Below are 15,035 nucleotides of genomic sequence, written 5' to 3' on the forward strand. Positions count from 1 at the left end.
TGCAATATATAAAATGTATTATTATTATTTATTATTATTATTATGATTTTTTTTTTTATTAGAGTAGGCTAATGAGAACAATGTCTTGTTCTTCCAGTGGTCATATCATGTTTGCATCTTGCTAATGGGCATGTATTAGTATTATGCATAGGATTTTTTATTCAGACAAATGTAACATTTGCTGAGTTTGTTGATTTTAAAAAAAAAATGTATTGAAGGTTTGGACAAATAAACTCAACTTCGTATGAAAGCCACGGGTATAAGCTCTCAAATACTTTTTGAATTTCATTTTTATCTGCTACAGAGGCTGAAAAATCTATTATTTAGTAGGTGTTGAATTTCCAGAAAAACTTCAGGTTTTAGGGGGTCATTTGAAAATCACCCATAGGTTTTCCAGGCATTTTTTTCCAGGCGCTTTAGGCCTTAATGGGTTAAAGGGACAGTACCCCAAAATCAGAAATATTTTTTTCGTAACTAGGAACTACACTAGAAAGAAAGTAGTTCCTACATGAAACTGCACATAACAAGATCTGTGGATCTTGAGTAACCGGGTCTCGATTTCTGGCTGTTGAGTTGTGCTCTTTTGCCACTTTGACATCACTGCAGGTGAAAGGAAAATATTTATTTTTGATTCTGGGAGGAACTGACCCTTTAAAGTTTAAAGTGATAATACAGTACATTATGTTTTCCTCGGGGCGCCCCGGTGGCACACCTGGTAGAGCGCGTACCATAGAGGCACCGTCCTCGTGAGCGGGCGGGTTCGAATCCGACTCGGAGCCCTTTCCCGCATGTCTTCCCCTCTGTCTCCCCCTTTCACTCTGTTTCTCACTATCAATAAAGCCTTGAAAATGGCCAAAAAATATCTTTAAAAAAAAAAAGAATTATGTTTACCTCGCTTTACTGCTTTAGTGTTAATATTACTTGGTTTATTTGGTTTTAAAGTCATATGAGGAAGGAAGAGAGAGAAAGGAAGCGATGGCTTTTGGTGGTTACAGTGGTTCATATAAAGGGTGTTTTGTATGACATGCAAGGATTGAAATTTGCCTTGAGGTGGTTTTTGAGGCACACTGAGGTGGTTTTCTGTTGCATTTTGAGAAGGCGCTTTGATACAGAATTTGGCTGCAAATCCAAGTCTCATGATGTCACGGTTGGTAAATCATGATATTAATTTGTTTGTGTTAAATTCTGCGACTAAGCCTCTCTCTCTCTCTGTGTTGGGAACTAGGTTGCCTTGACTCTATTTGTGACCCAAAAGTCAAAAGGTCAAAAGCCTTCAGAGGCTTGAAAATTAAATCACATGAAATTGAATTTGAGTTCTACTTCCACATGCTGCTTCTATTTTCTGCATCTCCTCCTGCTCTCTCCCTGCTGTTAGTTTTCCTCCCCTCTCTCTTCTCCTCACCACGTCTCGTGGCACAGTTTGTTCATCATCCATAGAAATGACTTATTGGTGCCAAGTGGTAAATTTACTCAGCCTCATTTGCGCTAGTGCCGTGGTTTTCAGAGGAAGTACACATTTCTTCTCTCCCCCCCACTTGCCAGGAAACACAAGTGGATAATTTATGGTGCTTTGGTGGGTTCTGCCGTGAACCCCCTCATGTGAGGCAAATGTCACGACTATGCACTATTATGTTTTCCCTTTTTCTTTTTAAAGTCCTGAAGGTCTCGTTTGGTAGAACATTAGTGGTTGAACTTACTCCAGAGACTGTTTTAAAACCGCCGCCTCCCCCCTTAGAGCCATGTCTCTACGGCTGTGTTTCAGTTTTGGCATTTCACGACGTCTCTTGGGTGCTGAACTTAGCAAAACCTCCAGCAGTGGAGCAGTGCCCCCGGGATTAGAGGGTAACATACTGAAATGTTACTAGGTCCACTTTAGCTCATGTGCAACCTCAAAAGGATGGGCTAAAAGTCAGAAGAATCCCTTTGGGTGTTTAGGGTTTAAGTTTTCCACTGGTTTCCCCATCTGGCAACGGAAATCACAATTTTTTTATTCAAAATCAGAGACAGAAATGTTTTGGTCACCAAGCATCATAAATGTAAAGATTTATTTCTTTCCTGAAACTGGTGCATTAGTATCAGTGCAGATACTGACCTGATTAAGTGGATCATGTATCATCAATGATGTGCCCAATCCACATGAATTACAGTTTTCAGGTTTCGCTGTCGGTCACATTCACTGAGTCGAGACCAGACTCTGATTCAGTTACCATTAAATCAAAAATTTCAAGTCCTATTGAAATAGTACTCTATATCGGCAAATATCCTGAGTTAAGGAAACAGTATCAGGTATTGAAATGGTATTGACAGAGAAAGTGTTGGATTGGTGCATCTTTCAGCTCTTGTATCGACACACTTGTTCCTATGGCCCAATATTCAGAAATCCCTATAGTCCCCTAGATCAAAGCCCATTTGTCTGACCCAGAAACAAACACCCATTGCTCCGAAAATAGATTACACACTCAATGCAGTAAGAAAGATTCATGGTTTGCAATCAGTCGGCCCTGCCTCCTGAAATTTTGCATTGTTGTGTCGAAGTCTGTCTCTCCATCGATATCTGTTTCCCTTCTGTGTGGTCGGGATTAAGGCTTAGGATATGGTTCGGCATAGCAGAGATAACTAGTTGGAGATATGGTTAGGGTTGGGTTAAGTTTCGTACAAATTGTCATGTGGGGTTTAGAGATAAGATTTGGTTTCTGGTTAAGGTAAAGGGGAAATGTTTACCAATGGGGATAATAATTGGCCTTTTGCTTCTGTTTTGTTAGGGTTTGAGGGTTAGTTGGCGTATTATGTACTTTGGTCTAATGGGACATTTTTCACACTGTTGGGGTTCCGGACTAATTCTCCATCATAACAATAGCATGACACGTATCATCTTTATGTATTGATGACCATTGTTTTCACTTTTAAGAATTAGTGAAAATTATCTTCCATGCTCGGATTTTCTGGCACTTTCTGCCGAGGTGAACCAGTGCACCCCTCAAGAAAAAGGGCAGAGAGTTTATGCAGAGTAGGGAGTCTTTGCAGCTGTAGTTTGGGACCAATTTCACTGACACACACTCTGAGGTTAGATGGGGGGAAATCAATAGTCTTGGCAAGCTCGCAGGCAGGCACTCTCTTACTTTGTAACACTGTCACGCTGCAGTTTGAAAGAGCAGCATTGTGCTGACGTAACTGGGGAGGCTGTGGCTGAAATTACAGGCCTCACCTGGTGTGCATATGTGTCTACAAGCTTTAAGGGTAATGTGTGTGTGTGTGTGTGTGTGTGTGTGTGTGTGTGTGTGTGTGTTTGCCTTTTATCTATCTTTGCATGCATGCTTCTTTAGGTAAGGGTCTTCTCACGGCAAGTTTGTCTGAACAGTTTTGTTTGGACTCCATTGAGGTTACTCGTGGTTTATTTGTCCAGTTGACAATATTGCAATCTGAGCTTGGATGTCATCACTGGTGAGCGACAAATGCAGGTCAGTATGTTCTTCCAGTTGAACTGTGATGCACTTTTTGTCCGTGTGACAATGTAATCCTAACCTGCTACAGGAAATGACCCCAAAACACAGTGTTCGCAGGTGTAACAAAACAAAAGTGGCCATTTGATATTGGGCTGATGAAGCAGATACAAGCTAGTTGTAGCTGTTGTTCTCAAGCCTTGGTTTGCTGTGTGAACCTAAACCCAGATTTTTCCAATTCAATTAATTAAACTCTGCTTTAGTGAGTCAGATCAAACCATAATAGTTTCATTTTACATGATGACACGAGTGAGTGTGAGGTAATGCTGAAACCACCGCTTCTTTGATCAGGGTACAAGCACAGACACGCAGGGTCGGCGTTGCTCCAGCAAAGTCATAAAAAAATCTCGTCTTCCGTTCCCACACGATGACGTACAACAGTTAAAGTGTCACCTGCATTTGCAACAATGACTGAGCCAGACAAAGGAAGCTTCTCTATAGGTCATATGACCCAAGCTCCTGGAAGACTAGAAACTTCCTGTTATAGTAAGAGTTCGAAGAAGTTTCAATTGTATGTAAAGATGCATTTTTTTTCCACCATAGTGGGAAAGTATTTCCAGGAAGCCTCTGTCCTGATGCAATGATCATCCAAGAGAACCAATAAACACTTGGCTTTACAACAGAGAATGTCCAAAACATTTCAATGTCAGAATCGGACGAGCCAGCTTTTTGTTTCTTTATATAAGTGGCCACTTCTTTCACCACTCTCAGACTTTGACTCGTCCACTGATGTGCTGGCCAAGCTCCAATCTGCATGTCGACTTAATTCTCTGAAGACCGCTGCAGTTCCATTTTGAAAGATTAGCTTTTGCCATTTGGAGCAGTCACGGAAACCCTTCCTCACTTCTCTGATTGGATCACATTTGTATTCCTCCAGTAAGTGGAAGGACCTGCTTAGACTGGTAGCCTGTCAGTGATTTTAATCTGGCGGGTTAGATGATGGATGTTTGTGTTATTCTTCACTCAGTAGGTGAATGTGCTGCGACTGCAGTGATCTAATGTTATTTAGAAGGTTCAGCTCATGTTCTTGTCGTTGGGTTAGAGTGGGATCAGAGTCAAGCAGTCACGCCACAGCAGCTAAAAAACACACTCGATGTGTGATGTTTTTTTTGCTGCAGATGTGGGGGGTTTGTCGAAATATTAATGATACGATCCACTTTATGCCCCGGGATTAATCTGTTTAGATGATGGGAATCAAATCCCTGCTGTCATAATCTTCTTGGGAACACACACACACACACATTGTAGAGCAGATGCCTGCTAGAGTGTGTGTGTGTGTGTGTGTGTGTGTGTGTGTGTGTGTGTGTGTGTGTGTGTGTGTGTGTGTGTGTGTGTATGAATGTGTGTGTGTGTGTGTGTGTGTGTTTATGAATGTGTGTGCTGTCATGCTCATTTGCTTTTTAATAGGTTTCAATCCAAGTCTTGATTGGACAGTATTTTGAGGACTTTTTAAAAATTGATTAAATTTAAAACACAACATTGAAACTGGTAAAATTGTGTTTTCTAACCACAACTTTACTGTTTTGATTAAGTTAGTGTCATTTCCAGCCATGGCAGGCAGCTGTTTTTGTTGCAATAAGCTCCAACAGTCCACTGTAGACTTTTTACTTCAGCGTTACTGATTAACAGGTGAACATAGCCGAACATTTAGCAGCTAAATTGCAAGATATTTCCCTTAGTCATTGGTGGTGACCAAAACCGAGCTTAAAGGAGAGAAAGTATAGGACCTACATTCATCGAGTGGCCAGATAAACTGACTCTAAATGAACGCAGTACTGTTAAATTCAATTTCAAAGATGTAGGCGGGTGCATATACGAGAAAAAACACCTAACCCTAAAAATAATCTGCGGAAAGGATTCTCAGCTGTTTTTTGTATTAGATGTCCTTTCATGATGGCATCCAAGGTGGGCTGGAAGCCACCAACACTAGGCAAAGTAATATGAGAAAGGAGAAATATGCAATTACTTGAGGGAAATTGTACTCATTTTCGCATACATATGCTCGTAACCAATTGCTTTAATATACATTTGTACTTGTAATCACTTATCTATCATGCAATATGCTAATTAGATTATTACATAATCAAAACCTGTATCAGGCAAAAGAGGAATGCAAATGGTCATTTTAAAGACCTGGCGCTGCCATTTTGAAAATGGGGCATTTCTTGGAGTCAAAAATTGGTAAACTTTTAATATGTTTGTAAGTACACCTGATACCATAAACCACTGAGAAACCTTTTGTCAGAATGTTTTAAGGTTAAACCATATTTGCAACTGACTAATGATAGTATGTCAGTGTCATCTGTTAATGTAGGTTTAGTACTGTACTAACTGATTTCATTCATCTTTGTTGTCATATTGTAAGAGCATATAGTATATAGACCTATAGTGTCAGGCTAGCAATAATTTCCCAGCACAGACCCAAAACAAAGACCTTTCTAGTGGAGTCAGGATCTGCCTGAGGGTTCAAGTGTCTCTGCTCTGGCTCCAGTAAACTGTGTCTTCACCACTGCGGCTCCAATGTCAATGTGATGGCACAACAGTCTTTGAAACAAAAATGCCCAGAAACAAAAACAACAACTGAAAACAAAACAAAAAAAACCCAGACCAACCACTGTCAGACATCCGCAACAGGCTGGTTGCCACAGCGACCTCGCCATTAGGGACTGAGGAATGTCTGGCCCGGGTTCAGAATCAGCAGTGCACCAGGACTGTATGTGTCGTGACACAGGGGGCTGCTCCACTTTGAACAAAACACCCCCAAAAGGGCATAAAACCAAAAGCCCTAACTCTATTCACATAACACTAATGGACTGTCCCGTGGGGTGACATGAGGGGCTGCGGGGGGCAGAGACAAGGGGAAGTTAAGTGTCAGAGATGTTGTTGTGCACAGATGCAGCTCTATTGGGAATGTCCTGACTGTTGCATAAGCAATGAGATTAAATAAAGGCATGCATATTACATGTTGCCCTGCAAAAGGAGTCATTGCATGGAAACAGTGTCATGGCCTATTTTCACCCTCAGGCTGCTGATTTTGCCACAGATTCCTTTCACTGGTTTTAAATTTCCACCAGGAAGTTAAAGTGGACTCAGAGTCTGTCAGAAAATGTCTGTTAACTCCATGATGAGGTGAAGTAAATTTTAGACCAGATCCAGTTGGTTAGCAGCCTGACATTGCCAGACCAGATCTCAAATGTGAATTAATCGGGAGCCTCTCTCTTAATTTTTTTTTCTCCAAGGGGCGTTTTCAACAGCGCAGACTAAAATGTCACATGTTATGTGGAGTTTGCAATCTGTGCAAACTGTTTTTTGAGGACTATTTTTTTACACTGATAGAATTCCCTAAAATCTTTGTAATACAGAATAGAAGAAAGGGATGGTGCACCAGATGGATAAAACATAATTAAATGTTCAGAATTTTTTTCCGCCCAATATCTAATAATGACTGCAACACAAGGCAGTCTGACTCATATTATGCATACAGAAAAAAGAAGCAATCCAAAATGAAAAGTATTCTTAACAGCTGACTCAGAACTGGAGGCTGTACTTGTGTTTGAGTGCTGCAGTCCTACAAATCATTTATATTATCCAGACCAGTGAGCTGGTGCAGGTGATAAGGTTTTAGTCGAGCCATGAGTTGTTTGAGTTTACATTTTCACCCAGATATTTTAGTTTTATGATGACAGCAGCAGAAAAACAGTGATTTTTAACTGTTGGAAGTTTGCCTTTATAAACCGTGTAAACCGGTGCACAAAGTACAGAAACCTGAAGTTAAACATATGAAGTATGGTTCAGCTCGATGCTGATTAACTCTCCAGAACTGACCATCTGCAAAACTGACTACAATCTTAGTCAAGTTAAACACCATTAAGATACACTAAAGTACAACTTATTTTTTTTATAATGTAGTTATTTTACAAATGTCCTTTATTTCAACTTTGTCTCAATTTGAAATAGATTTTCTTGTTACTTTAAGTGCACTTGAAAATCAATAAAATTTGAATTAATTACATTTACATTTTGATTGAATTCTGAATATATTTCAAAGATATTTTAAGTGTATGAATACAACCCTTATTTAAAAATGTTAGGTTGCTATATAAAATGTAAATAAAATCAGAATGCATCAAATTGGAGTATTTAATTCAGAGTGTATATTTACAAAAAGTTTATCAGTTTGAATATTATATGAACTGTGTTTGGATAGTTTTCAATTGAATTAACATCATCAAAAAGATAAGCATATTTTATTGACATTTAAGACATCTCTTTTTATTTTTTGAAAAGTAGAATCAGAATTGTTTTTATTGAAAGTAGGTTTTCACATACAAGGAATTTGCTATAGTGTATTGGTGCATAAGAAAAAACAGTAAGGAATGCAATAAATTTATAAGCAGTAGGGCTGGGCGATATGGACCAAAAGTCATATCCCGATATATTTAGGCTGAATATTGATATACGATATATATATATTGCGATATTTTTATCGCAAAGAAAGAGCAAATGTTCTGTCAAAGTCAAATATGACATTTCACAAGCAGTTTTATTGAAACCGTTTATTCAAGTGAACATAAATACTGTATAAGAACAGGATTACCTTTTTTTTTTTTTATCAAATCTCCATAAAGGGCACATTAAAAAAAAAAATCGATATGTGAGATATGGTCTAATTCCATATCACATTTAAAAATATATCGATATTTTTTTTTATATCGATATATCGCCCAGCCCTATTAAGTACTACATATCATATATTATTAAATACAAAATACATAAATAATAGGACTTTTAGCGCATTAATAAATTGCACATGTAAGTCAGTGTATTTAACTTGAGGTGTACCTCAGTGTACCTTTTTTACCTGGGTAACCTCTGTACTGTCACAGCTTTAATGACGTTATCCTATAGGGAAAGGTGAGCATGCCTCCTAAGAGGTTAACAGCCTTATTGAGATAAACAGCATTATCTTGCCTGCTGTTACACTCTGCAGACGGGGTTCACAGTGTAACGTGTCTTTAATGTCACATTTAAACCGACACTTCTGATCTTCATGTATTCTGAGACGTCTTGTGATTTCTGTTTCATGATGATTTGCTTTGAAGGAAAGTGAAAGCATAAAATCATACAGTGCTTTACATGATGTAACGCAGCCAGCTGTGAGTTTGTCTGCTCTTGCATAAGAGCATGCTAGCATATACTGTTTTGTGTCTGTGGGTTCAACAGATGACTGTAGTCTGGACATGAGGATTAGCAACACACTCTCTCCCAGTCAGACAGCCAATCATAACGCAGGCTGGCAGCCTGACGTCCAATCCGGACTCAGCTTTTTGGGAAGCCGGCCTATCCTGATTCAGCTTCATAGAGCTGTCTGAGGACAATTCAGATTGACACCCGAGCAGCATCTAATCTGTGATTAACACGTCTCCATCCACATTATTCCCTCTCCTCCTGTCTCTCTTAATGTTCTCACATCTTGTTACTTTTTCATCCCTTCCCAGTTCCCTTCCCAGTATCTCTCGCTGTCTTTTCAATTTTTTTTTAATTACAGTTTAAGGAAGTTGAAGCTCCATCTTCGTAATGAAATAAATAGTTTTTTCTTTGCTGTTTTAGCTGCACAATACCTGATTGAGGTGACCAATCTAGCTTGATTGTCATGTATAGCATACAAATATTGGTGTGTTTTCAGGTGTGATGGTTTAAAGGTCATGAAATAAATTTCAATCCAAATATTCAGTGGCCCTGAGAGCTCACAGCGCTGCAACTTAAGAAAACACATGCAAATACACAAAACACAAGCAAACTGAGAAACATCTTCGTCAATTTAACAACACAAGCGCAGCATTTAGAAAACGCGCTGCAAAGACCACAACACAACAGAAGTGTTTCCGTAGAACACTTAAAAGTGATGCACATGTCTGGACACGCTTATGATATTATTGTTGTTGTGTATATTGTTGTTATATTTTAGACATAAAATAATGAATTTATTTGATGATTTGATATGGGCTAGCGCTAGCGTGCTAAAGTTAGCTACCGTTAGCGGGCTAGCAAGACCAACTCGGACAGAGACCAACTAAAACGTTTATCGTTAATTTATTTGATTTGTGCACTGCAATGTGATTGATACGCGCTAACACTAACGGGCTAACACTATATATCACGTTATAACATGAAAATATCATTATCATGAAATAACGTGATAATTTCACGTTATAATGTTATCACATGAAATGATCATTATCTTGAAATAACATAAGCATGTCCAGACATGTGCATCACTTTTAAGTGTCCTCTGGAAACACTTCTGTTGTGTTGTGGTTTTTGCAGCGTGTTTTCTAAATGCTGCACTTGTGTTGTCAAATTGATGAAGATGTTTTCTTACGGTAATTTGTGTTTTGTGTATTTGCATGTGTTGTCTTAAGTTGCAGCGCTGTGAGCTCTCAGGGGCAACGTACAAATAGCCTTTTTGATGTTTTAATTTTAGGGTAATTGAGGGTTAATTTTCTAGTGTTTGCCACATTGCGTCGTCCTGGTGTGACATTATTTCCTCACTCAACTCTACCTCTCTTGTCTTCTCTTCCAGGCCTTCAAGGAGGAGTTGGAGAGTCTGATCCAGGAGCAGCAACGGAAGGGGAACAACCCCACCGGCCTGCTGGCCCTCAGACAGATCGCTGACTTCTTCATGGCCAGCTCCGTGGCCGGCTTCAACACCTCCCCCCTCAGTAAGTGCTCACAGTGCTGTGGCACGTTACCCCGGGAACCAGACACTAACATTTATCAGAGCATGCCACCATTGCCCAGGGTGCAACCGCTCTGCACTGCACTGAAAAACAAAACACAGCATCATTACTTAAAGAGGAGAGATCCATATCCAAACATGAGCTTTGCGTGCTTAAGGGCATAAAAACTCAAAGACAACCCAACCCCAGACTCCGGAAGAGCTGCACATACTTCGCTGGGTTTTTGATCTTGGAATTCTGTCCAGGAGTCCATATGTGAAGTCTGCTTCCAATCACAGCGCAGGAATGCACAACTAATGCCAAATTACATGTCAAATGCAATATAGTTCTTCAGTTCTTTCTTAGCATATACCCATAATGAGTGAGTGTAAGAGGAGCTGGCGGTAAACAAAGTCGAGAGGTCGGAGTGCTGTTTACCTCAGTGTGCTTCATGTGGAGCCAGATGTGTCAGGTACATCATTAGATGAAGACAGATGTTGACAGTGGTGCTGTGCGGCTGTCATTGCTGTCGTTAGAAAATTTTAAAAAAGTACGGCTCATTTTACAACTACATCATTTTCTTTAACACATTTTTTTCCTTCGTGTAGGTATGGGGTCAGTCAACCCCATCAATGACATGTACGCAATGGAATCCACCACGATGGTGAAGGGCGAGAAGCTGACACGCTGTAAAGTGGCCAGCCTCTACAGACTGGTGGACCTGTTCAGCTGGGCCCACTTTGCCAACTCCTACATCACAGTAAGTAGCTGCATCCAGAGTATGACTGCAATCAATCAATCAATATCCTTTATTTAACCAGGTGAAAAACTCATTGAGATTAAAAACCTCTTTTCCAAGAGTGACCTCGCCAAGACAGCAGCACAAAAGCAAATTGGTTACGCCAAACGCACAAGACATAAATAAAAAACAGTCACACACTACAAGAAAAACAAGAGTTGGATTACAGGATTACACAGTGCAATCACAAGATCCAATGGAACTTGTTTCTCTGTCTTTTAAAATTGACTTGAATTCTCTTCTTGAGTTACAAGATGTGTCAATTTCAAGTCCTTCTGCACATCGTTTCAGGTAGACAGGGCAGAACATTTAAAAGCCTTTTTGCCCAGTTCAGTTCTGACTCTCAGGACCTGCATCTGTATGAAGGCCTGAGAATTCAGGCCATATTGGCTGAGGTTTCTACACATGTGTAAACACAAGTATTTAGGCAGAAGTCCAAGAATAGATATATAAATAAATGTCAACCAGTGAGAGAGTCTTCCGACATACAAAGATGAACAATGTGAGACAGCATATAGGATACAGTGATGTCAACGATAGCTGCAACCAGTAATAAAATGCAAAGCAAGGTGGTATACAGTATCCAATTTCTTTAAAAACTGATCAGGAGCATTTAGAGACTGCCAGACAAATTCACAAAAAGCATCATATGGCTTTTGTGACCTTTGAACCTGCAAAAATAAGACCAAAACAAACTTTGTAATTTCTTAAAGCTTCCGCAAAGAGTGAAAAAAGCATCTTGTTACTCCTGAGGTATTTGCATATAATTATTTGCACAAAACAGTTTAATTCACAAAGATCAGCAGTATATAGAGCAGCCACACAAAGTTACAGTGAAATCATTAGCGTCTTCAGAGAGCTGTTGTTAACTGGAGCGCATTCATAACGGGTGTCCTCAACTTCAAATCATGTAATGCAGAGTTGTGCACCTGAACGCACCACCAATACTGACTGACTGGGATATTAAATTTCATATAGGTTTTTTTCACTTTCCTTTGTGCACTTTGTGCAAAGACAATATTCCGGCATGATTGCAATCAGTCGCAGATATCTTTTGTGAATCACACATTAACATGGGCAGATATCAGTTGCATGTGGCAATCAGTTCCATTCTTTGTGAATTTGCCTCTCTGTCCTAAAGAGTGTTGACTCTATGTCTGATGCTTCAGTATTGAGTTACTTTTGTACTTCTGAGTGTTTGAGGAGGTGATTTCCGACACAGCAATGGTCTCTGGAGGCTGTAGGAATAAATATAGTATGTGTTGATTGTTTCAATGAGGTTTCGATGAATGAAGGAATTTTCTGGATGTCCCACTTGTTGTTACTTTGACACATGCTGAAAAAATAAAAGACACATTTCCCTCTGAGTTGTAGCTCACTTGACTTTTGACCAGCATAGTTTGAATACTCAATATTCAGAAAGAAATATAGTACTAGTCTATCCTTAAAAAGGCCTTGTGCCAGACCTAAAAAGTCTGTTGCCTTCAGATTTAAATCAATTTGATCCTTCAACAAAAAAATTAATGTTTTTTTTCCTCTTCTTAGGGTCGAGTCAGTAAAGAGCAGGACCACATCCTCATCATCCCCAGAGGACTGTCGTTTGCTGAGGCGTCTGCATCAAACCTGGTAAGAAACATGAGAAACCACAATAAGTTAATAACATCTAGGTGTATATACTCAGCTTTTTTGCAGGTAACTTAAAGTGATAAAAAAATATTATGTTTTTATTTCATTTTTAGCGTATATAAAATAAAACGATATTTGAGTGGAACAAGCACAAGATCCCAGTATGATACACATGATAATTATATTTAATTGTTTGTTTAGCTTCAGAAACGAAGAAGTAAATTACCCACACATAAGAGAATATTTAGAAATTGTTTTTAAAACTTAACTTTAACTTAAAGAGACAGTCCACTCCAAAATGTTGGAGCTATTTTTCTAGTAGAGTTCCTACATGAAACTGTTCACTACAACACTTATCTCTTGGTCCTAGTAAAACAAATAAAATAGTTGGAATGCTGTTGGCAGATAAGGACTCTGACACACATTTAGTATTAAGGTTTTAGCCTTCACTGCACAGGGCTAATGCTTTTCCACTTATCAGAAATGTCCCTATTTTGAATTGTATGAAGTGAAAAATGGTAGATGAAGCTAATTTCAGTGTTTTAGTCATTGCATCACGGTAACAACTTGCCTCCTTCCCTCTCTCTGCATGTGTTTGACATGTGTCGTCCCTTCTCTCCATCTGCTGCTTTCCTGTTACATGTCAGCAAATATTGTGTATTCAGGTCGTTTGTCTGTTAAGTTACGGTTCAGTGAGTGCACACACTGTCACATGTCGTGTCAATAGATGTGCAATAATGTCTAATAATGTACCGCCATACATTAACTCCCTCTAATTCAGTTTCTATTTCCATCTGTTCTTCTGTATCTCTCTTCTCATCTCTCTACTTCTCCCTCTGGTTTCATCCAAGTGTTTATTTCACGGTCATTCCAAAGTATCAGATGTAGGGCTGGGCGATATGGACCAAAAGTCATATCCCGATATACTTAGGCTGAATATCAATATACGATATATATCCCAATATTTTTATCGCAAAGTGAAAGCAAATGTTCAGTCAAAGTCAAAACCAAATATGACATTCATTGAAACTGTTTATTTTAGTGAACATAAATACTGGATAACAATAGGAGTACCTTTTTTTTAAATCAAAACTCCATAAAGGGCACATTTAGATACAAAATATATCTTAAATAAAAACAGCCTAATCTTTTTCTGAAATAAATATATTTATATGAGAAAAGAATAACCAACATTACAAAATAACTAGATATGCCTAAACCCTAGTAAGGGCATCATTTATATAGAAAAGGAAAAAATTGAACTATATCGATATATGTGATATGGATATATATATTCGATATATTGCCCAGCCTTATATCTGACTGGAAAAAAGTTTATTTTTACTAGTATTAATTTAAAATGAAATATGCCATAAATAAACACCTTATACTTGGCATGACCAGCCAGAGGATGGTTCAGTTTTGTGTTTGTTTTTGGGTTTTTTTTCCCCCGTACATTAATGTTAATATTCCCCCAAGAAATACTGTGATTCTCAGCCACAGCTTATGAGATTTATGCAGCTATTTCCATATTATAAACAGCGCATACTGTATTTTTGTGTTACCATTTGTGCTTAAGAGTAGATATTTGTCTTTCTGTTTATTCCATAAAATCTGGAACAGACACTTAACAACAATAATATTACCTTGCCCAGTAGTAATACATTCTTGGAATGCTTTTCATGTTTGTGGCGGATGCGGTTTCTTTGATATTCAGGAGGAATATTTATGTGGGTCCACCAAACGAAGCCACATAACTCCTCCATAATTGGCTTTTCATGTTCTGTGACATTACTAAAGTTTGCTTAAAAGTCACTTGGATAAAATCTTCAGTCTTTTTTATCTCCTCTGTTTTTCTCTGCTTTGTTGTACTTTTCTCCTGCTTTATCTCTAACACCTGTGCAAACACACACACACACCTGCGTTCTGTGTCTGCAGGTGTGGGTCAACAGCTGGATGTAGTAGCCTTTCTGCTGACGGGCAGGTTTCACTGTTTGACCTGCAGCAGCGGCTGGCAGGCAGGCAGAGATATGTAATAAAAGTCAGCTGAAGTTTAGTTTCTGCTGGAGACTGATAGCAGAGAGAGTGGAGAGTGTGTTTACCAGCCTGTTTAAGATCATTGAGGTAGATTTGTTTTATTCCTTATTACAATTACAATTTTTTTTATATAAAAAACTTTTAAGGCTGTCCTGATTGGTTTCTGTTGAGCAGGATAAAGTCAGATAGTTGATAGTAAAGTAAGATATTTCACAAGCTAACTTAACCGCTTGTTTATTTGTTACTTGGGAAAAAAATGCAGAAGTTCACTTGGTAGGAAAAACATACTTTGAATGTATGTTGATATAGGAAAAAGTCACTGTATAAGACATGTGTACCAGTGTGTACCTAATA

General features: G+C 38.7%; 1 protein-coding gene across 6 annotated transcripts in view; it reads left to right on the forward strand.

Annotated features, from left to right (window-relative positions):
* The window catches only part of add3a (adducin 3 (gamma) a), a 153,417-nt gene that overhangs the window by 110,271 nt on the left and 28,111 nt on the right, over positions 1-15,035 (forward strand). For all 6 annotated transcript variants that reach the window (XM_059336296.1, XM_059336305.1, XM_059336289.1 and 3 more), the window contains 3 exons: positions 10,084-10,222; positions 10,828-10,979; positions 12,564-12,644. In XM_059336296.1, coding sequence (XP_059192279.1) covers positions 10,084-10,222; positions 10,828-10,979; positions 12,564-12,644 — 372 coding nt within the window. The remainder of the gene's footprint in view (positions 1-10,083; positions 10,223-10,827; positions 10,980-12,563; positions 12,645-15,035) is intronic.

Source organism: Centropristis striata, chromosome 1 (assembly GCF_030273125.1).
Source record: "Centropristis striata isolate RG_2023a ecotype Rhode Island chromosome 1, C.striata_1.0, whole genome shotgun sequence".
NCBI classification, from domain to species: domain Eukaryota; kingdom Metazoa; phylum Chordata; class Actinopteri; order Perciformes; family Serranidae; genus Centropristis; species Centropristis striata.